Source organism: Pygocentrus nattereri, chromosome 22 (assembly GCF_015220715.1).
Source record: "Pygocentrus nattereri isolate fPygNat1 chromosome 22, fPygNat1.pri, whole genome shotgun sequence".
Classification (NCBI taxonomy): domain Eukaryota; kingdom Metazoa; phylum Chordata; class Actinopteri; order Characiformes; family Serrasalmidae; genus Pygocentrus; species Pygocentrus nattereri.
Window position 1 is genome coordinate 10,800,217 of NC_051232.1, and position 23,885 is coordinate 10,824,101.

Sequence of the window (23,885 nt, forward strand, 5' to 3'; positions counted from 1 at the left end):
ATGACTCATTCTTTCAGAAAAAAAAAAATCTTCAATATGCAGCTGGTGCCTGCAGCCTTTATTGAAATGAATAGAGAAATTACTTATTCCCAGTAATTTTATACTATTTCCATTGATGATGAAATTTTCATGCAGTGTAATTCAAATTATGTCAAAAAATGAAAACAACAAAAATAGAGATACATTTTTAGAAATTAATATGTCAACATATGCACTGAAATATGTGCATGGAAGCCTGGTTAATCGTCACAAAGTAGCTTTATAGTAATTTAGGTCCAGACTCATAGTGGGCAAGCTGAGGGCAACAGGGACCAATCTGATGAGATTCACAGATACGGAAATAACTCACTGACATTCAGCTCATACAGAGGAAGCATCTGTGACAGAAGCCAGAGTGTTTCTAACCAGCAGATGGTGCTATGCAGTAATAAATGCATTGTTTTGTTGAGACAAAATAAATGCAGAACTGAAAATCTGTCAACAGCAGCTATAGAGAGAATCAGATTACATAAGATTAGCTTAGATTTAACTTTATTGTAATTGTGCAGAGTACAGGTAAAGAGCCAATGAAATGCATCTAACCAGAACACACACACACACAAACACACATTTTCTAAGCCACTTCTCTCTCCGTCCGCGGGGGTATGCTGGAGCCTATCCCAGCGGTCATTGGGCGGAAGGCATCTAACCAGAATAGGATTTCACAATCAATCAGAAACATGTATCATTAACAGGTCCATTACTTTTCTCTCTCTATGATCATGTCATTGTAACTGGTGTAGTGCTCCTAGCACTGACGGCATAATTCACTTTCTTATATGTGTTCTGTTGTGTGTTATGTTGTTGGTTCATCATCTTTATTGCTATGATTCACGTTATAGTTGCGATCCCTTTAAGAGTGCCGCACGTTTTGTCGTGCGTGGCGCAAGGTTAAGTTTCGTTTTTCAAGTAATAAACGTGACTCAACGAGTCTTAATGTTAGAAGTTTTCGGCTCGTTTTTCCGCCAAAAGGACAAACTTCCACACTGGTGACCCCAACATTTGTTTACTGGACGTTTCCAGATCGCCATGACCGCCAACGCTGTGTCTCTCAAGCTCCCGGAATTCTGGGAATTGTCTGCTTCAGCCTGGTTCGCTCAAACTGAGGCACAGTTCGCCTTGCGTCAGATCACCGCTGACGAAACTAAATACTACTACGTGGTGTCTGCCCTCGGAAATTCTACGGCATCGAGAGTGGTGAGCCTACTTAAACGTCCCCCTCTGACAAGAAAATATGACACCTTGAAGGACCACTTACTGAAAACATTCGAACTGTCTGACACTGAGAGGGCCAGTAGGCTTTTCTCTCTTCAGGGGCTCGGTGACAGCAAGCCCTCAGAGCTAATGGACCGAATGCTCGATCTGCTTGGTGACAACAAGCCAGGTTTCCTTTTCCTCCACCTTTTCCTGCGCCAACTGCCTGCTCATGTGAGAGCTGCGTTGGCCAACACTGCCAGCACTGATTGCAGAGAACTGGCTGCTGAGGCTGACAGGTGTTTCCTGGCTAGTCTGCAGCCCTGCGCAGCTGCCCTTCTCCCTGCTGGTGCTGTATCTGAGGTTCCGGATGATCACACGCTCATCGCAGTAGCAGCCCCGCATCAGCAGCGGTCTTCAGGTGTGTGCTACTACCATGCTAGGTTTGGCCCCAAGGCCAAGCGATGCCGCTCTCCGTGGGAAACGCCAAGGCCGGCGCTCACTAGTGGCCGTGAGCGTCGGCCATGCCGGCAGGCTACTCTTCATCCGTGACTCCATCTCCGGCCGGCGCTTCCTCTGCGACACTGGGGCACAGCGGAGTCTACTGCCTGCTTCACAAGTGGACGTGGTAGCTGACACCCACGGCCCCCCCATGGAAGCCGCCAATGGCAGCCCCATCCGTACGTACGGCACAAGGCATGTTGAACTGTATTTTGAGGGCCAACGCTTTGGCTGGGACTTTGTGACTGCCAAAGTCGCTGTTCCCCTTTCAGGGTCGGATTTTTTGTGTGCATACGGTCTGTTGGTGGACGTTAAAAATCCCCGCTTGATCGACGCCGTCACTTTTTGTTCTTATGCATGTGTGCTCAGCAACTCTGACGCAGTACACCTCTCCAGCCTGCTCTCTGTCACGGACAGTTTCCAGCGACTGCTAGCTGAGTTTCCAGCACTCACGCAGCCCACTTTCTCGTCTTCCACAGCCAAACATGGCGTCGAACACCACACTGACACCACTGGCCCGTCTGTGTACGCCCGCGCTCGACGCCTCGAGCCGAACAAGCTTGCCGTGGCCAAGGCAGAGTTCGAGGCCATGGAGCACCTAGGGATTGTTCGACGCTCCAACAGTTCTTGGGCCTCACCCCTCCACCTCGTCCCTAAGCCGGGGGGGGGCTGGCGTCCTTGCGGGGACTACCGACGCCTCAACGATGCGACTACGCCTGACCGCTACCCAGTGCCGCACATCCAAAATTTTTCAGCGCACCTAGCGGGTGCGGTCATTTTTTCAAAGGTGGACCTCATCAGAGGTTACCATCAAGTGCCCATACACCCGCTAGACGTCCCAAAAACGGCTGTAATCACGCTGTTTGGTTTATTTGAGTTCCTGTGTACCCCTTTCGGCCTCAAGAATGCGGCTTAAACTTTCCAGCGGCTCATGGACTCTGTGTTACGGGATCTGCCTTTCTTATTCGTGTACCTCGACGACATCCTGGTGGCCAGTTCATCACCTTCAGAGCACCTTTCGCACCTTCGCACTCTGTTTGAGCGACTCACTGAGCACGGGCTCATCATCAATCCAGCCAAGTGCGAGTTCGGCCAGTCCACCATAGACTTTCTGGGGCACAGAGTCACGCAGGACGGGGTCGTTCCGCTTCCATCAAAAGTGGAGGCCATCACCACTTTTCCACGCCCAGTCACCGTCAGAGCCTTACAGGAGTTCCTAGGCATGGTTAATTTCTACCACCGTTTTCTCCCCAGAGCGGCCCAAACTATGCGACCCTTGTACGAGGCTCTGAAAGGCGGCAAGCCTAAACACACTGTGGACTGGAGCCCGGACAGAGACAAGTTGCGTCCCAGTGAACGGAAGTATAGCACCTTCGACCGGGAGCTACTTGGTGTGTACCTCGCCATCCGACACTTTCGTTTCCTGCTGGAGGGACGCCAGTTCACCGTTTTTGTGGACCACAAACCTCTCACTTTCGCCATGTCCAAGGTCACTCAGCCATGGTCTGGCAGGCAACAGAGGCAGCTGACCTACATTTCGGAGTTCACGACGGACATTGTGCACCTTTCTGGGAAGCACAACTATGTCGCAGACTGCCTCTCCCGTGCTGTTGTGGGGGTGGTCCACCTCGGCCTGGACTATGGCAGCATGGCAGCAGAGCAGGCCACAGACCCGGACGTGCAGGCTTGCCGTTCATCCACTTCTGGGCTGCGGCTGCAAGATGTGACGTTCGACAATGCTGGCACCACTCTGCTTTGCGACATCTCCATGGTTAAGATTAAGAGACCCTTATTAGTACCACAACGGGGAAATTTCACCTCTGCATTTAACCCATCCGTGAAGTGAAACACCACATATACTCTAGTGAGCACACACACACTAGGGGGCAGTGAGCACACTTGCCCAGAGCGGTGGGCAGCCCAATCCGCAGCGCCCAGGGAGCAGTTGGGGGTTAGGTGTCTTGCTCAAGGACACCTCAGTCATGTGCTGTCGGCTCTGGGGATCGAACCGGCGACCTTCCGGTCACAAGCCTGGATCCCTAACCTCCAGCCCACGACTGGAGCTAAACTCTGCAGGATGATAAATCTCCAGGGTGAAGATTGAGCGCCCCTGTCCTAAGGGTTCCCCTTTGCATAAAATATGGTCTGTGCAAAAAATACTGTCTAAGAAAAGTGCAAACGTGTGGTCTCTTTAGAGAATGTGTACTTATTTTCACAATTAAAGAGTGTGGGTGCTAGACTGGCCTGCTGATGTATATATACACACAGTCTTAATGAGTGCTCTTTTTATCAACTCAGAAAAGCACAGGTGTGAATCTTGGACACAGGCTGTCAGTCTAATCACAACTGCTGCAGAATGTAGTGTTACTCCTAGTGACTCACACTGACTGGAGGCAACAGTAGCATCTCTAGCTCAGTGCACACTCTGTGAAAATATCAGGGGGGTCATGAGTGATCAATGAGCTCAACAGTGCCTTCTCAATTCTTATTAATCAGCTGACACCATTATGCAAAGAAAATTTCAAAGATTTCCAATATCTGTGAACTTTTTGTTTTCCTCTTGCTGTTGGTGGACTCCATCTCTGTGTTGGGGTCATGGCATCTAACAGCATCTACATTCTCATAGATGATGCATAGCTCTTTAAATCTGATCACATCATACATTTTCTGAGACATCTCTAATCTGTAGAAGACTCACTAAAAGGCTGAATAACTGTCTCTGTCTGAAAACACTACTATTGAAAATCATCTGCACATCACATGCGCATTAATATTATTATTGCTAGACTACTGTCAGTTCAGGAAATGAAGTTCCAGTAGCCTTTTCTGTTCAAAGTGTGAAACGAGCAGAGTTCAGACCTCATGTTCTCTTTTACCTGCTGTTTCTGTCCTCTGAAAGTGCTGTAATTGTGTAAAATGTTTTGTAGTTATAGGCCATAATGCCTTCGTGCTGCTATTGTAAAACACGATTTTTGCCCCTCTTATAGATGAATTCAGCAATATGTTAAGTACTTCTCAGGGCTCATCTTGCCCAGATCCAATCCTGCTGTGCCAAGTTGTTTATAAAAAACAAAAATTGACTGCTGTTTCATTTTGATGTAGTGAAAAAAAGACTAACCTGCTTTAGAACTGCTCTCAGCAGTTTTACTTCACTGTGATTGTTTTTTGTTTCTTGAGCACCGGGTGTTTCACTGACAGGTGTACAAAATCCTAGCCATGCAATCACCATGGACAAATATTGGCAGTAGAGTCGTAATTAACAGTTCAGTGACTTTACGCATGGGGCACTTTATGGATGTGAAATGGAAGCAACGGCATATTAATTCCATGGTTTTGGAATGAGATGTCTGACGAGCTCCGGTGATGGTCATGTGTCCACATACTTTTGGACATGTAGTATATTTGTGCAGGTGCAAAAACAAGAAATGTAATTATGTAATAAATATAAATTTAAAGTTGCAACATAGCAGTAGTTTATTTATAGTAAGTGTTTCAACAGAATAGTTCAACAGAACAGATCAAACTCCAGTATGTAATAGCATTTAATTTGGTCTATCTGTATTCATTTCATGTATGTATACTGTGTTTGTATATGTTTGTACTGTATATTTTTTCTGAACATCATTTTATTTGCCTATTCTTCTCTGCTGTTTATGATCACCTGGTCTGCTCTTCTTTCTTTTCAGGCCTGTCTAACTGGCCCAGGTCTTCTAATCAGTCTAGATGACGTAAAGGCTGGAACTGAACTGACTGGAACTGTAATTTCAGATCTGTCTTACAATTATGTTTTCCCACCTTTATGTAATAAAAAGTGCCCATTTCAGTGTATGTCATATGGTAGAGTTCCAGTTGCACTACCAAGTCCAAAATACTTCTTTTTTATTCAAAAATATGAACTCATAGTGATGGTACAGATGCACAGTGATGACACTGACAGCTTATTATTAGTTCCCTTTAATAGCAGAATGCCATATTGTCATGATTTTGTCCCTCTCTGCTATTACACTTTCTCTCACTGTAGTCAGGCTCTTTTAGCTAGTAAACAAGTAGTTGTAACTGGTCTATAAGTCATCTCTATGGTCAGTAACTGGTGTCTCTCTGCAGTAAAGTTGAATGACATCACCGTAATGATCAGCACACAGCAGCCCCAAACATATTGCAGCCAGGCTGTAGTAAGATCTTAATATCTCTGTAGCTTCTCTTAGACAACAGTTAGATCAGATGGAAGACGAAGGAGACTTTTGCCCAAGCCTCCTGTAGTTCAGGTGTTTCTCAGATTTCTTGTGTTTTAGTAGAGATTTAGTAGAGAGACCCTTGTAAAACAACCCAACAGCATTATCCCTCCTCCACCAAACTTTGACACAATACACTTGCAGTCCAAAAATGCAGTCCAAATATCAAATTTCATCAATATGCAGCTGGTGCCTGCAGCCTTTATTGAAATGAATAGAGAAATTACTTATTCCCAGTAATTTTGTACTATTTCTATTGATGATGAAATTTTCATGCAGTGTAATTCAAATTATGTCAAAACATGAAAACAACAAAAATAGAGATACATTATTTAGAAATTAATATGTCAACATATGCATTGAAATATGTGCATGGAAGCCTGGTTATCGTCACAAAGCAGCTTTATAGTAATTTAGGTCCAGACAAGCTGACATGGGCATGCTGAGGGCAACAGGGACCAATCTGATGAGATTCACAGATACGGAAATAACTCACTGACATTCAGCTCATACAGAGGAAGCATCTGTGACAGAAGCCAGAGTGTTTCTAACCAGCAGATGGTGCTATGCAGTAATAAATGCATTGTTTTGTTGAGACAAAATAAATGCAGAACTGAGAATCTGTCAACAGCAGCTATAGAGAGAATCAGATTACATAAGATTAGCTTAGATTTAACTTTATTGTAATTGTGCAGAGTACAGGTAAAGAGCCAATGAAATGCAATTTGCATCTAACCAGATCACACACACACAAACACACACACACACACACACACACACACAGTTTCTAAGCCACTTCTCTCTCCATCCACGGGGGTATGCTGGAGCCTATCCCAGCGGTCATTGGGCGGAAGGCATCTAACCACAATAGAATTTCACAATCAATCAGAAACATGTATCATTAACAGGTCCATTACTTTTCTCTCTCTATGATCATGTCATTGTAACTGGTCTATAATTGGTTTCTCTCTCTATGATAATGCCATTATATCTAGTCTGTAACTGGTCTCTATCTGTAATTGTATCATTATAACTGATTTGTACCTGATCTCTCTCTGTAATCATATCACTGTAACTGATCTGCACGACTCCAGTCCTGTAAGGCCAGTGTCCAATACTATTTGGTGCTTAATCTGCTCAAGCACACCTGATTACACCGGTCTATTAATTGCATGGTTTAGTGGGTGTGGTTAAGCAGGGAAACCTCCAAACGGTGCTGTACACCAGCCCAGATGTGCACCAAACTGTGCTGTACTGCGCTGTACTGTGCCAAACTGTGCTGTACAGCAGCCCAGATGTGCACCCTTGATATAGACTCATTGGTTAAAGCTGTTAAGGCTATGGTAGTCACTTTCCCATGGATCATTCAATGAAGTACAATGCAGTACCTGACAGGTGAGCTGTGTGTTGCTGAGTATTGAATGGAAAAATGATCATGGAGGCTCATCACTACTCTTTACAAGCAGAAACGATGGGGAGTCTCCAGCAAGGAGCAATAGGTCACATACAACAAACGCAAATCACAAAAAAAGAAAACTAAGAGACCAGCGTTGGCAAAGAACCAGAGTGAACAATGGTGTCATGTTTTTCAGCTAGAAAAGGAGGACAGAGGTGTTTTCAGCTGAGCAGGTGAGTTTAACCAATGAAATACATAGTGTTGTTTTTTATGTCTTTGAGTGGTCAAGTACTTTGTCATCTAGCATTGCTGACATGACCAAAAAGTTACACGGTTTAATTTTTTAAATGTATAAATATGCAATCTGTAAGTAGAGGTCATCCATACAGCTCTAGTTTTTATTCCACAGCAATTTGTATTGTTGTAATAGTGCTCTGTCTTCATCAGGAAGAGTAAATAATAGGCTGAGCTGAGTTGCTGTCAGTCTGACACTTTCTCAGTAATGCAGCTTTGACTGCAAGTGATGGCAAAGATAGAGAATGATGTACATCTGAAGCTGCTCAATGTGTTTGGTAGCTGCTGTATTACTTGGACTGTTACTGTCTAAACTGGTTATGACAATAGCCATGTCTAACACTGTGTTTGACCAATTAATGGTCTGCACTGTTTGTAGCCCCACCCATACAATCAAGCTCAGTGTGCTTGCTAAGGTGGCAAAATTAGTAACAAAATTCAGCACAGGAATTCATAGTATTCTATCTAACGTCTTTTTAATCTATGAACAAAAAACATGCACATATCCTAATCTTTATAATGGTTTAGTAGTTGAAACTGATCAGTAAGTGTGTTGATGAATTGCAAGTATTCTATTCTTCCATTATTTCAAGAATGAAAAAAAGTGTCATTCACTCTTAGTTCTTTTTTTTCTCACAGATTCCAACTACAAGATGATCACAGGAATAATCCGCCCAGGTTGATAAATGTTCAGATACAGCACGTTTATAGCCAGTTATAGCACAGTCCTCATTTCCATAATCATTGGGTTCCCCTGTCCACCAGAACCTGAAACACAGAGAATTAGATTGTCTTCACTTTTACACCTCTAGACCTTCTTAGAGAGTGAATACAGCATCATGAACTGAGTTCACTTCAATGGTCTCTTACTTAGTGGTCAGTGTTGATTTGTCCATCCATTTCCAGACCCCCTCTGTGTCAACATCCCTCAGACCAATCCAAGCTTCAGAGCTGCCAAATGCTTCACTGATGAACTCCTGTGAATGTTGTAGCAAAGAATAATGAACAATGATTTATTCTCACTCACTCTCTCTCTCTCTCTCTCTCTCTCTCTCTCTCTCTCTCTCTCTCACCTGTTGCTTTCTGCTGTTTATGATCAGCAGGTCTGCTCCTTTCTCTCTGCAGTCCTGTCTGCTCTCACTCCAGCTCTTCTTCTCAGTAGAGATGTAGTAAAGGCTGGAGCTGAAGTAGATCCACCCTTTTTAGAGCATAAACATTACATGAACATAATAGTGAACACATTTGCATTTGTGCTAAACTTCTGATTCATTCATGATCTTTCACAGATGATTCATTCTCTACTTTTCCATAACAGCTTTATCATTCAGTCTTCCTCCTTCTAAAACAGCTAAACAGCGCTGTTAGTGGAGATATACAGTACTGCACGAAGGTTTTAGGCAAATTTTAAAATTTTCCTCAGCAGTGATTTTATCACAATATACATTAGAATAAAGTCGTATTCATAATTCAAATAAACATAAAAACAATAAAAAGTAACAAATTTTGATACGGATTCAAGCCTAAATTAAAATTAGACACTTTTATGCCACTTGTAGAGATTCTAAAACTGTGGTCTTTGAAGTCCACAGATATTCACTTACCCAGTTTCGAAAGCATTTCACAGAATCCATCTCTTTCCTTCTCTAACTGGTTTCTCTCTATAGTCAGGTTGGTGTTTTTGATCTGTAACTGTTTTTTCTCTATAGTCAGGTTTGAGTAACTGGACTGTAACTGGTCTCTCTCTATAGTCAGGTTTGAGTAACTGGTCTGTAACTGGTCTCTCTCTGTAGTCACGCTGGTGTAGCTGGTCTGTAACTGGTCTCTCTCTCTAGTCAGGCTGGTGTAGCTGGTCTGTATCTGGTCTCTCTCAATAGTCAGGTTGTTGAACTTGATCCACAGCACTGTGATGGCAGTCAGCAAGAGAACACACAGCAGCCCCAGACACACTGCAGGCAGTCTGCTGCATTTACTCTGTGCTATGTCTCCACCTAGAGGGAGATGAACATAGAAACACGTGTGCTTTAGATTATGGGGGTATTTACATTTGAACCATTTCAGCATTGCAAGTAGACTCAGACCACAGATAACAGCTAAACAAACACCAGACCAGCACTGAACCAGCACAAACCAGCTTAGACCAGCAGGGCACTTCTGTATGTAGTGAATCAGTACACTACACTGACGACATTGATTGGATACTTGCATATTATATCGTGCTATACTGTTGTTTTAAGGATGGGATATTTCAGTCATTTCATGTTTTCATCACTTTAACCTTTTACCCCAAGAGCAAAATAGTATAGACGTGTTAAATCACTCAAGCAAGCAAGCAAGCAAAATTTATTTATATAGCACTTTTTACAACAGGTGTTGTCACAAAGCAGCTTTACAAAACAATCAGTATTACAGAGAGAAGAGAAAAGAAAACAAAATCCGGGTCCGAGCCCCCATGAGCGTCACCAGGGGCGACGGTGGCAAAGAAAAACTCCCTAAGAGAGGACGAAACCTTGAGAGGAACCCATCCTCCTAAGGTCGACACCGGATAGCAAACATTCATAGTATGAAGTTTTACAGTACAACGTGGGGAAAGAAAAGATCTGAGGGTGAGGACTGCACAGCGCTGTAAAGCAAGAAGCTCAGTGGTGGTCAAACCGGTACAGAAGGCTGGTGAGCAGTGGCACCAATCAAGGCAGAAGAGGCAACAGCATCAGACGCACAGGATGGGCAGCTGATCAACTCGGCAGAGAAAGGAAAGAAAAACACAGTTCTGTAAAGAGTGGCTGACCACAGATTACAGTAAAACAGAGCAGCAGAGACTCCAGCAGGTCTAGACCTGACAGGGAAGACTAATTACCAAAGGCTTGACTACACAAGTAAGTTTTTAGCCTAGACTTAAAGATTGAGGCTGTGTCTGATTCCCGAACATTAACAGGAAGATTATTCCAGAGCTGGGGGGGCTTTGTATGAGAAAGCTCTCCCCCCTAATGTAGCTTTATTAATTCTAGGAACCAGTAGTAAGCCAGCACCTTGTGATCTAAGTAGGCGTGATGGTTCATAGTGGGAGAGAAGCTCACTCAGGTACTGAGGAGCGAGCCCGTTTAGCGCTTTATATCTCAGTAATAGAATTTTATAATCAATGCGAAATTTAACTGGTAACCAGTGCAGGTTTGATAAAACTGGGCTAATATGATCGAACTTTCTGGTTCTTGTGAGGACGCTGGCTGCAGCGTTCTGGACTAGCTGAAGCTTGTTAAGGCTTTTGCTGGGACATCCTGACAGCAGGGCATTACAGTAATCTAGCCTTGAAGTAATAAATGCATGAACTAGCTTTTCCGCTCCTGTAGGGATAATGCATTTCTTAATTTAGCGATAAAGCAATGTTAGCAAGTTAAATCTCATTCAGTCAACACTGCTAACGTAATTCCGCCGGGTTGTTACCAAAGACAAAGGAGGAGGTCACTGGATGGAAAAATCAATTAATAAAAATTAAAACTGAATTCAATGATTTTCAAATCTCATAGATCCATATGAAGGTGAGCGGCAGAGTCTCTCAGAAGGTTCTCAGAGGTTCACCAATCTGCAAAAAACTGCATTTGCCATTGAAATAAGTTCATAAGGTAACATATAAACATCTATTTGTACTGTTTTAAATTTAAATTTAAATCACTTTTTTTGGATTTGGGGTTGTATTTTTTACAACTCGCTGATTAGGCTGCTGCTCATATTTACAGTCATTGACGTATCTGACTTTCAGAAAACCTAGTGTGAAGCTTTTTTTCCACTCAAAATTGTTCCTGCCTAATGGAAATCAAAATGCGATTGGCTGATTCTTTTGTCACTCTGTACTGTAATTATACAAATAGTCATTGTAACATGATAGGACTTCTCTTCAGCTCTAGAAGTCTTAACCATTAGTAGCTATTTAAGCAATAGAACATGAGAGGAAGTGTGTTATCACAGAATAACATCATGGCGGTGATTTGGTTTCAGGCACAAGCCGAAGGCGAATTTTAATGTTAGCAGTTCCTTCTGACAAATTAACGTTCCTCAGAGATTTTGGTTGGTTATTTGAGTTACTGTTGCCTTTCTATTGTCGTGGAAATGTATTTAATAGTGTTGAAATATGACTTTTGAGCTTTTATGCTTAAGGATGATTCTAAATGTCACAGTGGCCGAGAGGTAGCGGGATTGTTTTGTGTCTCAGGAGATAAGTGGAAGTGACCTCGCTATGAGAACAGAAGCAGAGTGTGAAGATAGAGGCGGCAAGGCAGTGGCACCTAGCCACAAGGCTACGGGTCGAATCTGGATGTTTTCCTTGGCTGCTCGCTGTAAACAGGTCGTATAAGATAAACATGTAAGAGAATGGTGTACAATTGAGAATAATGCTGACTAATGCTTACTGCCATTAAAGGAACGTAAGGGCGGGGGAATGACAGAAGGGTATAAGAAGCACAACACACAGCTAGGAAAGATATAGGAAAGGGAGAGAGAATCCATTTTTTGTCATGTTGGCTTTTTAATAAACCTGTTACTCACTTTGATAAAGACTCAGAGGCTCAAATTCATTTTTTGTTACGATTTCCACCACAATTTGGCGTCACGAACAGGATGAGCAGCGGACTGCGGCGAAGGGAGGAGAAGTGAAACACCCACCGAGGACGCTCTCTGGCTGAAACTGGACCCAACAGCAGGGGAAAATCCAACAGAATAAGGGAGAAGTACCGTGGGGGCGGGTGTGACTAATCATCCCTCTGCACGCAGTCCAAGCCTCATCAACGAACGAATAGGTGGTGAGTGACAAGTTTAAGATTATTTGAATGTTGTTGAATTTTATACCCCTCCAACTCGCATAAAGCACTCCGCCCTGGACAAAGTTTAGTTGCATGACGGTGTAACACATTGCGTGGCAGTCGGGGCAGGAAGAGAAGACTAGCCTGGTCAGAGCGAGGCCTCTATTGATAGACGTATCTTTAGAGCAATAGGTCCGGACCGTGGGGAGGAGTGCATAAGTAATATCAAAAGTACAGGGTGCTGATTGAGTAGTAAGTAGGGCTAAAGGGAGGTGAGACTTGGTTGTTGGGGCCAAATTTCTCTGAGTCGCCAAATCAAGTGAGAGAACAAAATGGGATCCCAATTAGCTGTTAGTTTAATTGTTTTAATTTAGTTTAATTAATTTAATTCCCAATTAGTTAAGGAGTTAAAGTTTAACCCTAAAGTCCATACTGCAGCTCTTTTTAGCAAATGAGCCAGGATTATGTTACTGAAAGTGTAATGCATGTTCCCCTTTGGATCAAATATTTCGGATTTCCAGCAAATGAACTCTCCCTCAGCAAAAAAAGGAGGCAGAAAGAGAGGGAGGGGAACTAACCCTGTGTCTCAGTGTGTCTCAGTCACGCTTGATCCTGACCTCGATGCCGCCCCACCGAGACAACCCCGACCGGGAGAACCAGCAGCACCAGAACCAGAAGAAGAGCTCCCACCACCACCACCGGAGATGCTCCAACCACCTCCTCCGCTATACCATCCACCACCGCCACCACCTGCAACGCCTAGCCCATACGCACCAGCGAGGGCAGGCCTGGATGAGATCCAACAGAGCGCATCAGCGGCTCCGCAGACCAGCCCATCCCCAACCGGGCCTGGACAGCAGCAGCCTCCTCCCGTGTGGTCACCCGTGGCTGCACACACCAGGAGCCGTAATGAGAACAACATAGAGGGGAGTGAGACATTCACTGGTATGCCCACCTCCCCGGGAGGCCGACATCACCATGGGAATGTTCTTACAGCAGTTGAGGCTCCGAGTGGATGTTTTCCAATGGTGGAAGTTGCAGGACCTGAAGGCCCGTTGTTAGTCCACCGATACTGGACTGAAAAGGATATAATGGAAGCTGCCTCTGGTTTATCTGACCCTCGACAAGTATGAGGACGAAAGTTTGGAGAGGAATTTGAGGACTTTGTTATGTCTTGTCGCCCAACTGCAAATGAGATAAAACGCATCTTGTTCAAGAAGCTGGGGTCCGGTTACTGCAAGATTAACCGGAACTGGCCAGATGGAGACATTCGCCTGGCAGCCCCCAGTTATCAGCCACCAGCTGACCAGCCAGACCCCAACGCTGCCTATCGGAATATGATAAGGGGTTTGAGAACTCGCCTAGAGGCTGCTTTCCCTCTGCATGTGAACACGTGGAAGATAGTAGCATGTAAACAGGAAGATGGAGAGACTGTCCAAGATTATCTAGTCCGCTTGACAAGAGTGCACACAGATTACAGCGGGCTGGAAGCACCTGCTCAAAGAGCGAATGATGACGGTGCTATAACTGTGGCCAACTTGGACATTTCGCCAGAGACTGTCCAGGACAGCCCACTCAAGAGAAGTGACGGGCGGCGGAGGGGCAGGATGGCGAGGCGTGATCCACTGACACACCAAAAAGGGAAGTGCTATCTTCTTCTCCCTATTTTTCACTTTAGTGCAGCAGCTGACAACATGCCCTTTAAGCATGCCAAAAATAACGTTAACGGTACAAGGGAAGGATTCTGAATTTTTGGTAGATAGTGGGGCAGGGCATTCGGTGATTAGAACGAATGACCTTCATTGTGACACACAGCAGGGAAAATCTCAAGCATTAATAGGTGTGGGGGGAGAAGTAATTAGAGAGAAAGTGTCTGTGCCTCTCCAGTGCTCTCTAATTGGCAAAATGTTTTTTGCATTGTTTCTTAATATCTTTAGTTTGCCCGGTAAATCTGTTAGCTAGGGATCTAATGTGTAAATTGGGATGCACTTTGATTAGCTCACCAGAGGGACTAGCCATAGATTTTCTAGAACAACCATGCATGGTTCAATTAGCATCAGGTGTCCCTGGATACGCTTACATGTGGCGCTGTGGTGATGAACAAGGGGAAACTGTTAAACATTTTCTGTCAAAAGCCCAACAAACAGTTTTAGGATCTTTGCAATGGAAAACTCAAGATGTGCATTGCACCTCACACATCAGTCGAGGCCCAGACCATGATTATGAGAAACAGTTTTTTAAACCAATGACAGAATCCCTTGCCAACACAGCACTCATACGGAGCGACAAAATGGCGGCCGCCCAAGTTTCACTGACAAAAGCTCAGAGCGAACTGTTCACAGTAGGTAATTCGTACCCACACATCTCCCTAGCCAGATTTAAACACACCCTCTCATGGCGAGACATTGGACCATGGGCTTTGAGAGTGGCCAAGGTTAACGATTGGATTGACACAGAGCACCCTAATGTACAGTACAGCGCCTCCACGAAAAACGTGGAAGTGCCTTTTACAATGCAGATTGAGAACGCACTGTGGAGCTAGTTGGCCCCCCTCCATTGGTGCAGGCTGCCACGCTCACAGAGGAGGAGGAACTAGAACTGGCCTCACTTCCTCCTCAACTGTGGGTGTCCAGTAAATATGATGTGGGACTAATTAAAGACTGTGAACCAGTTGTGATCACTCCCAAATCAGCATACAGACCTAGGCAGGCCCAGTATCCTTTGAAGCCTGAGGCAATTGAGAGCATTAAGCCTGTATTTCAAGCACTGCTCCAGACAGGGGTAATAGTTCCTTGTCCAGACTCACCAGTAAGAACACCAATCTTCCCAGTAAAGAAACCCGGCCGGGATGAGTGGAGGTTTGTTCAAAATCTGCAAGCAGTAAATGCAGCAGTCCAAGCCAGAGCCCCAGAGGTTCCAAACCCCCACACCATTTTGTCCCAAATACCCACTGACCACACCCACTACACAGTAGTGGACCTGGCCAATGCATTTTTCAGTGTGCCAGTGCACCCTGACAGCAGATTCTGGTTTGCATTTGAAGGCAAGGCATACACATTTACACGTCTTTGTCAGGGGTATTGCGAATCACCTACCATCTATAATGCGGCCTTGAAAGATAGCCTGGCTTCACTAACAGTACCCAAAGAGGTGGTGCTGTTTCAGTATGTGGATGATTTGCTCCTGAGCGCCCCCTCACGGGAGCTCTGCAAACAGGCCACCCAGCAGTTGCTGCAGCATCTAGCCAACAATGGGCACAAAGCCAGCAAAAACAAATTGCAATATTGCAAGCCAGAGGTCACCTTTCTGGGCCACAATATCACTGCAGGCCAAAAGCGAATGGCAGCAGACAGAATACAGGCGATCTGCCAAACCAATGACTAAGAAACAACTGTTGTCTTTCCTTGGTATGTGCTCATATTGTCGCACTTTCATTCCATCTTATGCTGAGAAAGAGGGGCCCCTGAGGGAAATCATCCCAACAAAAAGCACGAATACCACACGCCTGCAGTGGACTGAGCAGGCTGAGGAAGCTTTCACACAGCTCAAGATAGCTTTGCAAAACATGCCTGCTTTGGGTATACCTGATCCAACAAAACCCTTTGTACAAATGGTGGATGCGAAAGGCATCTATATGACGTCAGTCCTCACACAAAAACATGGGGATAAGTTACGCCCAGAGGCGTATTTCTCCTGCAAATTGGACCCTGTAGCTCAGGGCCTGCCAGTTTGCCTTAGAGCAGTGGCAGCAGCAGAAAAGGCTCTAGTAGCCTCTAGAGACTTAGGTGCGTATGCCCCCCTCACACTCAAGGTTCCACACTCAGTGCATAACATCTTGCAAGACCAAGGGTTGCACACCTCTCGGCACAAAGATGGTTGCGTTACCATACAGCTTTGCTGGACCTGCCCAATATTACGGTGCGCCGTTGCACCGCTCTAAATCCAGCCTCACTTCTGCCTACTCCAGAAGATGGAGAGCCACATGATTGCCAGCTACTGCTGTTACATGCTTGCACACCCAGAATAGATCTCAAAGACGAGCCACTGCCGAACGCAGAGTTAGAACTATTTGTTGATGGTTCAGCCAGCAAAGATGAAATGGGAATAAATCAGGTTGCATATGCTGTGGTCTCTGCTACGGATATTTTGCACACACAGAGCCTTCCTAGCTCATATTCAGCACAAGCTGCAGAGCTTATTGCGTTAACTAAAGCCTGTGAACTTGCAGAAGGCAAAATGCTCATGGTCTGGACGGACTTCGGTTACATGTGGAAACAAAGGAATTTTCTGACAAGCTCTGGCACTAAAATAAAACATCACAAATTCATTAATGAATTACTTTCTGCCTTATTGCTACCATCACACATTGCAGTAGTCAAATGTGCAGCACACACTTCAGCAGATGACCCTGTCAATAAGGGAAATGCTTTCGCAGACCATGTGGCAAAACATACTGCCTGCACAGATCCGCCGCCACACAGCTTCCTGTAACAGACCAAGAGAAACCTACACTGCAAGACATCCAGTCCTCTGCTACTCCAGCAGAGCGGGCTCAATGGTCCAAATCAGGGTGTGTTAAACAAAATAAGGTATGGGTACACAATGCTACAAACAGACCATGTCTCCCTAAAGCATACATGAAAGGGTTAATTGCTATTGCTCATGGGAGGAGTCACATGAGCAAATAATGGACATGATAGCAAGACACTGGTATGCACCTGGACTCTCCACACTCACCCAAAATTTTTGTTCAGCATGCTTAGTATGTGCACAAAACACACACAGCCTCTGTCACAACAGTCTGTGGGTCACCCCCCAGCGACAGAACCGTTACAACATTGGCAAATTGATTTTGTTGAATTAACTCCAGCAGAAGGGAAAAGGTTCCTCCTGGTCTGTTTATGCATGTTCAGCAAATGGGTTGACGCTTTTCCTACAGGTACCCAGGATGGCGAAGCAGTGGCCAAAGCATTCCTCAAGGAAATAATTCCCAGATGGGGTCTGCCACAACATGTTTCAAGTGATAATGGTAAACCCTTTGTATACACAGGCTTGAATAGCCTGACCAAGTATCTAGGAATAGATATGAGAAAACATTGCAGCTACCACCCCGTCAGCGCCGGGGCAGTAGAGAGGGCTAATGGGACCATCAAAAATGGTCTTCAAAAAATGACACAACAAACAGGCCTTAATTGGGTCAAATGTCTCTTTCTGGTCCTTTGGCAGAGTAGGATCAGACCACAAATGAGAACAGCCTAAGTGCATTTGAGATAGTGTTTGGCAGGCCTCCCAACTTGGGAATAGGTCCACCCCCACTCGATAACTAGTTGCTTGACCACTCTCTCACGATCTACTTCTGTCTGTGTCTAAGCAGGTGAAAGCAGTACTACCTCAAGCAGCTGACCAGCCCTTCCACGACTACAAGCCGGGTGATTGGGTGCTGATCCGGGACCTGAGGAGGCAGAGGTGGAACCAGCCCAAGTGGAGGGGACCTCACCAAGTGCTTCTGGTCACCCACACTGCAGTCAAGGTGGAAGGACGAGGAACGTGGGTACATCACACTCACTGTAAGAGGGCTCCAATGACACCTGAGGAAACGACTTCAACATGTACATCACACTGTTGCTTTGCCTCGTCTCCCTGGCAGGAGCCTGGGAGACCACTGAGAAACAGTGTGGAGGTAACAGAGCCTGCATGATGTCTGTTGTGGCAGCTAATGCTGTGCACCCCGACATTGTTTAGTATGCCACAAGTTTGCCGTCCCATGGGTTCCCACACCACTAGACAATGCTACGGCTGCTCCACTGATCCAGAACATGTCAGACTGTGGACTGAACACAGGGGTGGGGTTCATGTTGAATGAATGCCTGTATGGACCACTAATATCACCCAAGCTATCGCACATAGACCCAATGATTGTGAAATGAATGGTCCCAGGTATTCACCTCAGTTTCAAAACATATCTTTTTCTGTAATACCCAATTATAATGCTGCCATGTGCTTGTGTTCAGTAGGTGTCCCAGATGGCCCCATCTTAGGTCACACCCAGTGCCGGGTCAATTTTACTGTCCTAAATCTAGAAAATACTAATTGTTCTGTCTCTACTGGTAACATCACCCATTATTTCCAGTCTACTAACTGCACCCTACTCATGTACACCTAAACCTCGGGTCCGGTAAGCTGGGTCTGTGGTCAATCGGCCTACACTGGGTTCCCAATTGCATCGCAGTATAACTGGAGAGGGTGCTGTACTCCCACCATAGTAGTTCCCAATTTAGCCGTGCTCCATAGTCCGTTAGGACTAGGCGAGGTGCCTCAATTTACAATGGATACACCCTAGCTGACACCTGGATCTCCCCAGGGACAGCTGTGGGGTGGTCTGTGTTCTTAGGTGGAGGCACAGCAGCAGCCTTGAACAAGATAAATGGCCTGGCATGGCAGATACTAGTCTTGGCCAATGAAACAGAGAAAGCTCTCACCTTAGTGAATACTGAGATGGCTGCAATTAGACAAGCCATGTTGCAGAACAGAATGGCTCTTGACCTCTTACTGGCTAAGGAAGGAGGGGTCTGTAAGGTATTGAACACTTCATGTTGTTTCTCACTCCCAGATTATTATAGAAATATGTCTGATCTCATTGCTCACATGCGAGCTAGCATTCAGCTTCCACTGATTGCAGATGACTCCTGGTTTAGCTGACCTTTTTTTTTTTTTTTTGCCTGTCTTGTCTGGCAGATTTGCAATCAGAATTATGGTCCGACTGCATTACTGTGCCAAACAAATTTACTTTTCCAAAATGAGCACTATAGATTATAGGGAAATAACAAAAGGGCAGAAAGAACACAGCACAAATGATACGGCGATGGTTCACCAACTGCTGCTCCTGAAAGAAGAGAATAAAGTGTACCTGAGACATACAGCACTTGGAAATACTACACAAATGACTGTGATGTATGTGTATGTGAGTGTGTGTGTGTGTGTTTGTGAGTGCAGTACAGTATAAATTTGTCACAAGATGCACTTAATAGCAAGGGCAGAAAGCTGCGACAACATCCCCCCAGAGGCCAGAGGAAGGCTGAGAAAGACCAGGGAATCCCGCCCGCCACGGCCCCCCCAGGAGCAGTGGAGACCCAGGGCCGCACCTCCCAGTGACCCCTGCATGCCCACCCCAGCGGAAGGGAGAGGGGGACTCCGGACAGCACCCCCCCAGCCACGGAGCGCAGGTCCAGGGGAACCAGAGGAACCAGAGCCGCCCCCAGGATGCCCCCCCCTATCACGGGCCAGCAGCAAAGACCCAGCGCCTCATACGCCCGAGAGCCACCCAACACCCAGCAGGGCCCCATCCCCGCCGAGGGGCCCTGAGCCGCCCCGGAACCCAACCACCCAGGGGAGCGGGCCAACCGCCACGCCGGAGCACCAGGCCAGGCCCTGAAACCCCAAGGCGCCCCCATCCGGGGGGGAAGTAGCAACCACAGGGGAGCAGCCGGGAGAGGACCGGGGACAACAATCCCCCGACCCAGAACCAGCTGTCCTCACACACACTCAACCTCATATATGCATCCTCGCCCATATATACACCCACACACCTTCACCCCCATATATTTATCCACCCCTATATATACACCTACGCACACACGCCCCACACATATACACACTCCTACATACATACATACATACATACATACATACACACACATTTATACATACACGTCACCCCAATATGTACACACACACACATCCATATATACACCCCCCCACCCCCCTAAATGTACACGTTCACCCGCCCATACAGAAAGAGATAAGGACATAGACACACAATCATCCACATCCATACACCCTCTGAGGTGGGGGCAAATGGAAAGCCCACCCAGGACCGGGTGGTATATGGGATATACATGGGACGAACGTGCACATGTGCGGGAGGGTGCACACACGGGAGGAACATGCACGGCTGCACACGAGCCCGAGGGCGCACACAAGGGAAGAATGCGCACGGGCGCACAGACGCCCACACTCAGAGAGGCTGACCTCTCTGATGGGCCCATGGGGACACTGGATTGTTACTATGTTAATACCATTTATATGTGTGCTACTTCTTGTGATATGTATTGCTCCCTGCATCTCTAATTGCATTTCTGCCATGGTTGCCCGCTCCTTTACTGCTCAATATCACATGTTACAGATGGACTTTGTGGATGATGAAAATCACCCTTCTTCTGATTCTTTGAACTTGCAACAATTATTTAATGAGGGAAAGTAGAGTTTAGAGGTTGATTTAGAATCAAAGGGGGGAATTGTCGTGGAAATGTATTTAATAGTGTTGAAATATGACTTTTGAGCTTTTATGCTTAAGGATGATTCTAAATGTCACAGTGGCCGAGAGGTAGCGGGATTGTTTTGTGTCTCAGGAGATAAGTGGAAGTGACCTCGCTATGAGAACAGAAGCAGAGTGTGAAGATGGCGGCAAGGCAGTGGCGCCTAGCCACAAGGCTATGGGTCGAATCTGGATGTTTTCCTTGGCTGCTCGCTGTAAACAGGTCGTATAAGATAAACATGTAAGAGAATGGTGTACAATTGAGAATAATGCTGACTAATGCTTACTGCCATGAAAGGAACGTAAGGGCGGGGGAATGACAGAAGGGTATAAGAAGCACAACACACAGCTAGGAAAGATATAGGAAAGGGAGAGAGAATCCATTTTTTGTCATGTTGGCTTTTTAATAAACCTGTCAATCACAAATTAATTTTTTGTCACGATTTCCACCACACTATCATCTCGAACCAGTCTGCCTATTCTCCTCTGACCTCTCACATCAACAAGGCATTTTCGCTCACTGGATATTTCCTCTTTTTCGGACCGTTCTCTGTAAACCCTAGAGATGGTTGTGCATGAAAATCCCAGCAGTTTAGCAGTTTCTTGTCTTGGAGAAGTCTTGGAGACCTACCACCCTGGTGAGATCAGATCCAGCACACTTCTAATGATCAGATACCCCTGAAGGCCTTCATGACATGGCACACTGAACGGGTGTGTTAAATTAGTAAATCTCCAGAATGCAGATTGAGCACTCCTGCCCTAAGGATTCCCCTCTGCATGAAATATGACCTGTGTAAAAGTTATGAAACATTTTGTGTGACAAATCTGCAAAAGTGTGGTCTCTTTAGAGAATGTGTACTTATTTAGAAATGCATAACTGTACAGTGTGAATACTAGACTGGCCTGATCTTGCATATATACACACTCACAGTCTTAATCAGTGCTCTTTGAATCAATTCAGAAAAGCATGCGTTTGAAACTTTGAGACGGGCTGTTAATCTAATCACAACTGCTGCAGAATGTAGGTGTTCCCTACTACTGACTTACAGTGACTAGAGGTAACAGTAGCATCATTACACATTCAGTGAATATTTCATGGGGTGTGATTTCATCATGAGTGATCAGTGAGCTCTCCAGTGTCTTCTCGAGTCTTACAATGTACCTAACAGCTGATTTTACTCCAGCTGACTTCATAACGCAGCAAAAAATGGCAAAACTTTCCGGTACCTGTGTTGTGAATTTCTGCTTTCCTCTTGCTGTTGGGGGCCTCCATGTCCGTGTTGGGGTCATGGCGTCTAACAGTGTCTGCACTCTCATAAATAACCACCTCCACCTCGACTCGCTGTCCTCTTTTCAGCTCTTCAACGCTGATCACATCATCGTAAATATTCTGAGACATCTCTAATCTGTAAACGGCTAAATTACTGTGTCTCTGTCTGAAGACACCACTATTTGCACTTCATATGCACTTTCCTATTATTATTGCTCGTCTGCTGTCAGTTCAGGAAATGACGCAGCTTCAGTAGCTTCTTCTGGTCAAAGTGTGAGAAGAGCAGAGTGCAGACCTCATATTGTTTTTACATGATGTTGATCTTTTGTACATGAGGCCCTTAATGCCTTCACTTTACTATTACAAGACTTGATGTTCATATATTACCACATTCAGAATCAACTGTAGATTCAGCTTCATAGCTATAATTCTGAACATATTCATTAAAAGGCTTTGCAGCATTTACATCTAACACTCCAGCTCTAGAATGTAAGCATGGACAGAGCCAATATGCAATAGTCTTACTGAGAGTGTGCAGCATTTCTACTTGCCATGGCGTTAATAGAGTAAGAAATAGGAAAACATTGTGTAGAACTTTCAGAACAACTGAGAAAATCCAAGGAATATCACAGAAACTGCAGTGGGAGGTATATCAGGCTTTTATTAGACAGAATGTTGATCAGATTCTGAGGGATATTTCACATCCTCCTTATAATGAATTTGAAAAACTCCCTTCTGGGAGGAGTTATAGGTCACCAAAGGCCACAAAGAATATTTTTATTTCATAAATAATTTCTTATCTATCCATCCAGCCATCACTGTTAAGGATCTCCACAACAGTTCTGCTCTTGTCAGCATTAACCATAGTGTGTTATATTGTCTGAGAACTACTGTAGATGTGAAACTGATAAGCATTAAAAAAAGTGGTGTTTCTGAAAGGCACGTTGGCTTCAGAAGAACATCACATGGCTAAGATGTCAATTTGACTAAGTAACAGCTCCTCCCTGTGAAGCTGGCCTCTTCCTGTTCAAGCTGCTGTGAGTTACAAGTGACGAGCGTGTATCTGCATATAATATAACCTGAACTATTTTACTGTCAAGGAAAAACTACATGGTTCTAGCTAATTAACAGGTCCTTCTATTGACATTTAAGATTAAAATCTCTAATTATGGAGAACCTCTAATCTTAAGAACTCCAGTACATCCTGGGTTGTGAGGTGCTTGTGGGCTATCGAGTCCAAAACTACACAGTGGCTGGAACACCCTGTCTGTAAATCAGCGAAATAAGCAGAAGCATGTTTTTAACCCTGCTGTAACATTATTTTGACAGTCATCTATCAAGCAGGTCTATACAAACTGTGTAGTACCAACGACGTAGACAGAGCACCATCTTTTTTTGCCCCTGGGTTTAATCAGTACATGAGCTAATGTGAGCTGAAGTGCAGAAGAATCCAAACCCTCAGGTACCAGACACCTAGCCAGCCCATAAGACACTGGGCTGATGCAGTTTGATAGCAGGACTGATGCCAAGATTAGGCCCAGCTTATACATGACAAGTGACAGGTGTGAAGAATGTTCTAAATACAGTCACAGTAAAGGCACACACAATACTGAATATAACGACATCTAACACAACGCTAAACACATTACAGAGCAGCACATTTCTACAGTGCTAATCGTGTAACATTGCTCCTTTCTATATTCAATACAGTTTGTTTTCCAAGCTCTGGCCACCTAGTCATTGCTATCACTTATGTTTTGTTTAACCTTTCCAAGCAGCTGTTGTCTAGTGCTAAACAGGCTATATGCAACTAAAATACAATGAAATATCTAACGGGATCTAGATATTAAGCTGA

At 45.0% G+C, this 23,885-nt stretch overlaps 1 protein-coding gene across 2 annotated transcripts in view; it reads right to left on the reverse strand.

The window, feature by feature from the left end:
- Positions 1–22,217, reverse strand: part of LOC108438113 (CD209 antigen-like protein C) — a 42,192-nt gene extending 19,975 nt beyond the window's left edge. Inside the window, exons 1-5 of one of the 2 annotated variants that reach the window (XM_017715690.2) lie at positions 21,988–22,217; positions 9,258–9,644; positions 8,730–8,854; positions 8,527–8,633; positions 6,369–8,424 (exon numbers count right to left, since the gene is read on the reverse strand). In XM_017715690.2, the coding sequence (XP_017571179.1) occupies positions 8,274–8,424; positions 8,527–8,633; positions 8,730–8,854; positions 9,258–9,644; positions 21,988–22,159 (942 nt within the window). In that variant the 5' untranslated portion in view covers positions 22,160–22,217 and the 3' untranslated portion in view covers positions 6,369–8,273. Of the gene's footprint in view, positions 1–6,368; positions 8,425–8,526; positions 8,634–8,729; positions 8,855–9,257; positions 9,645–21,987 lie in introns of those variants that run through there. The other variant, XM_037532899.1, reaches the window with a different exon arrangement.
- Positions 22,218–23,885: the final 1,668 nt, after the last annotated feature.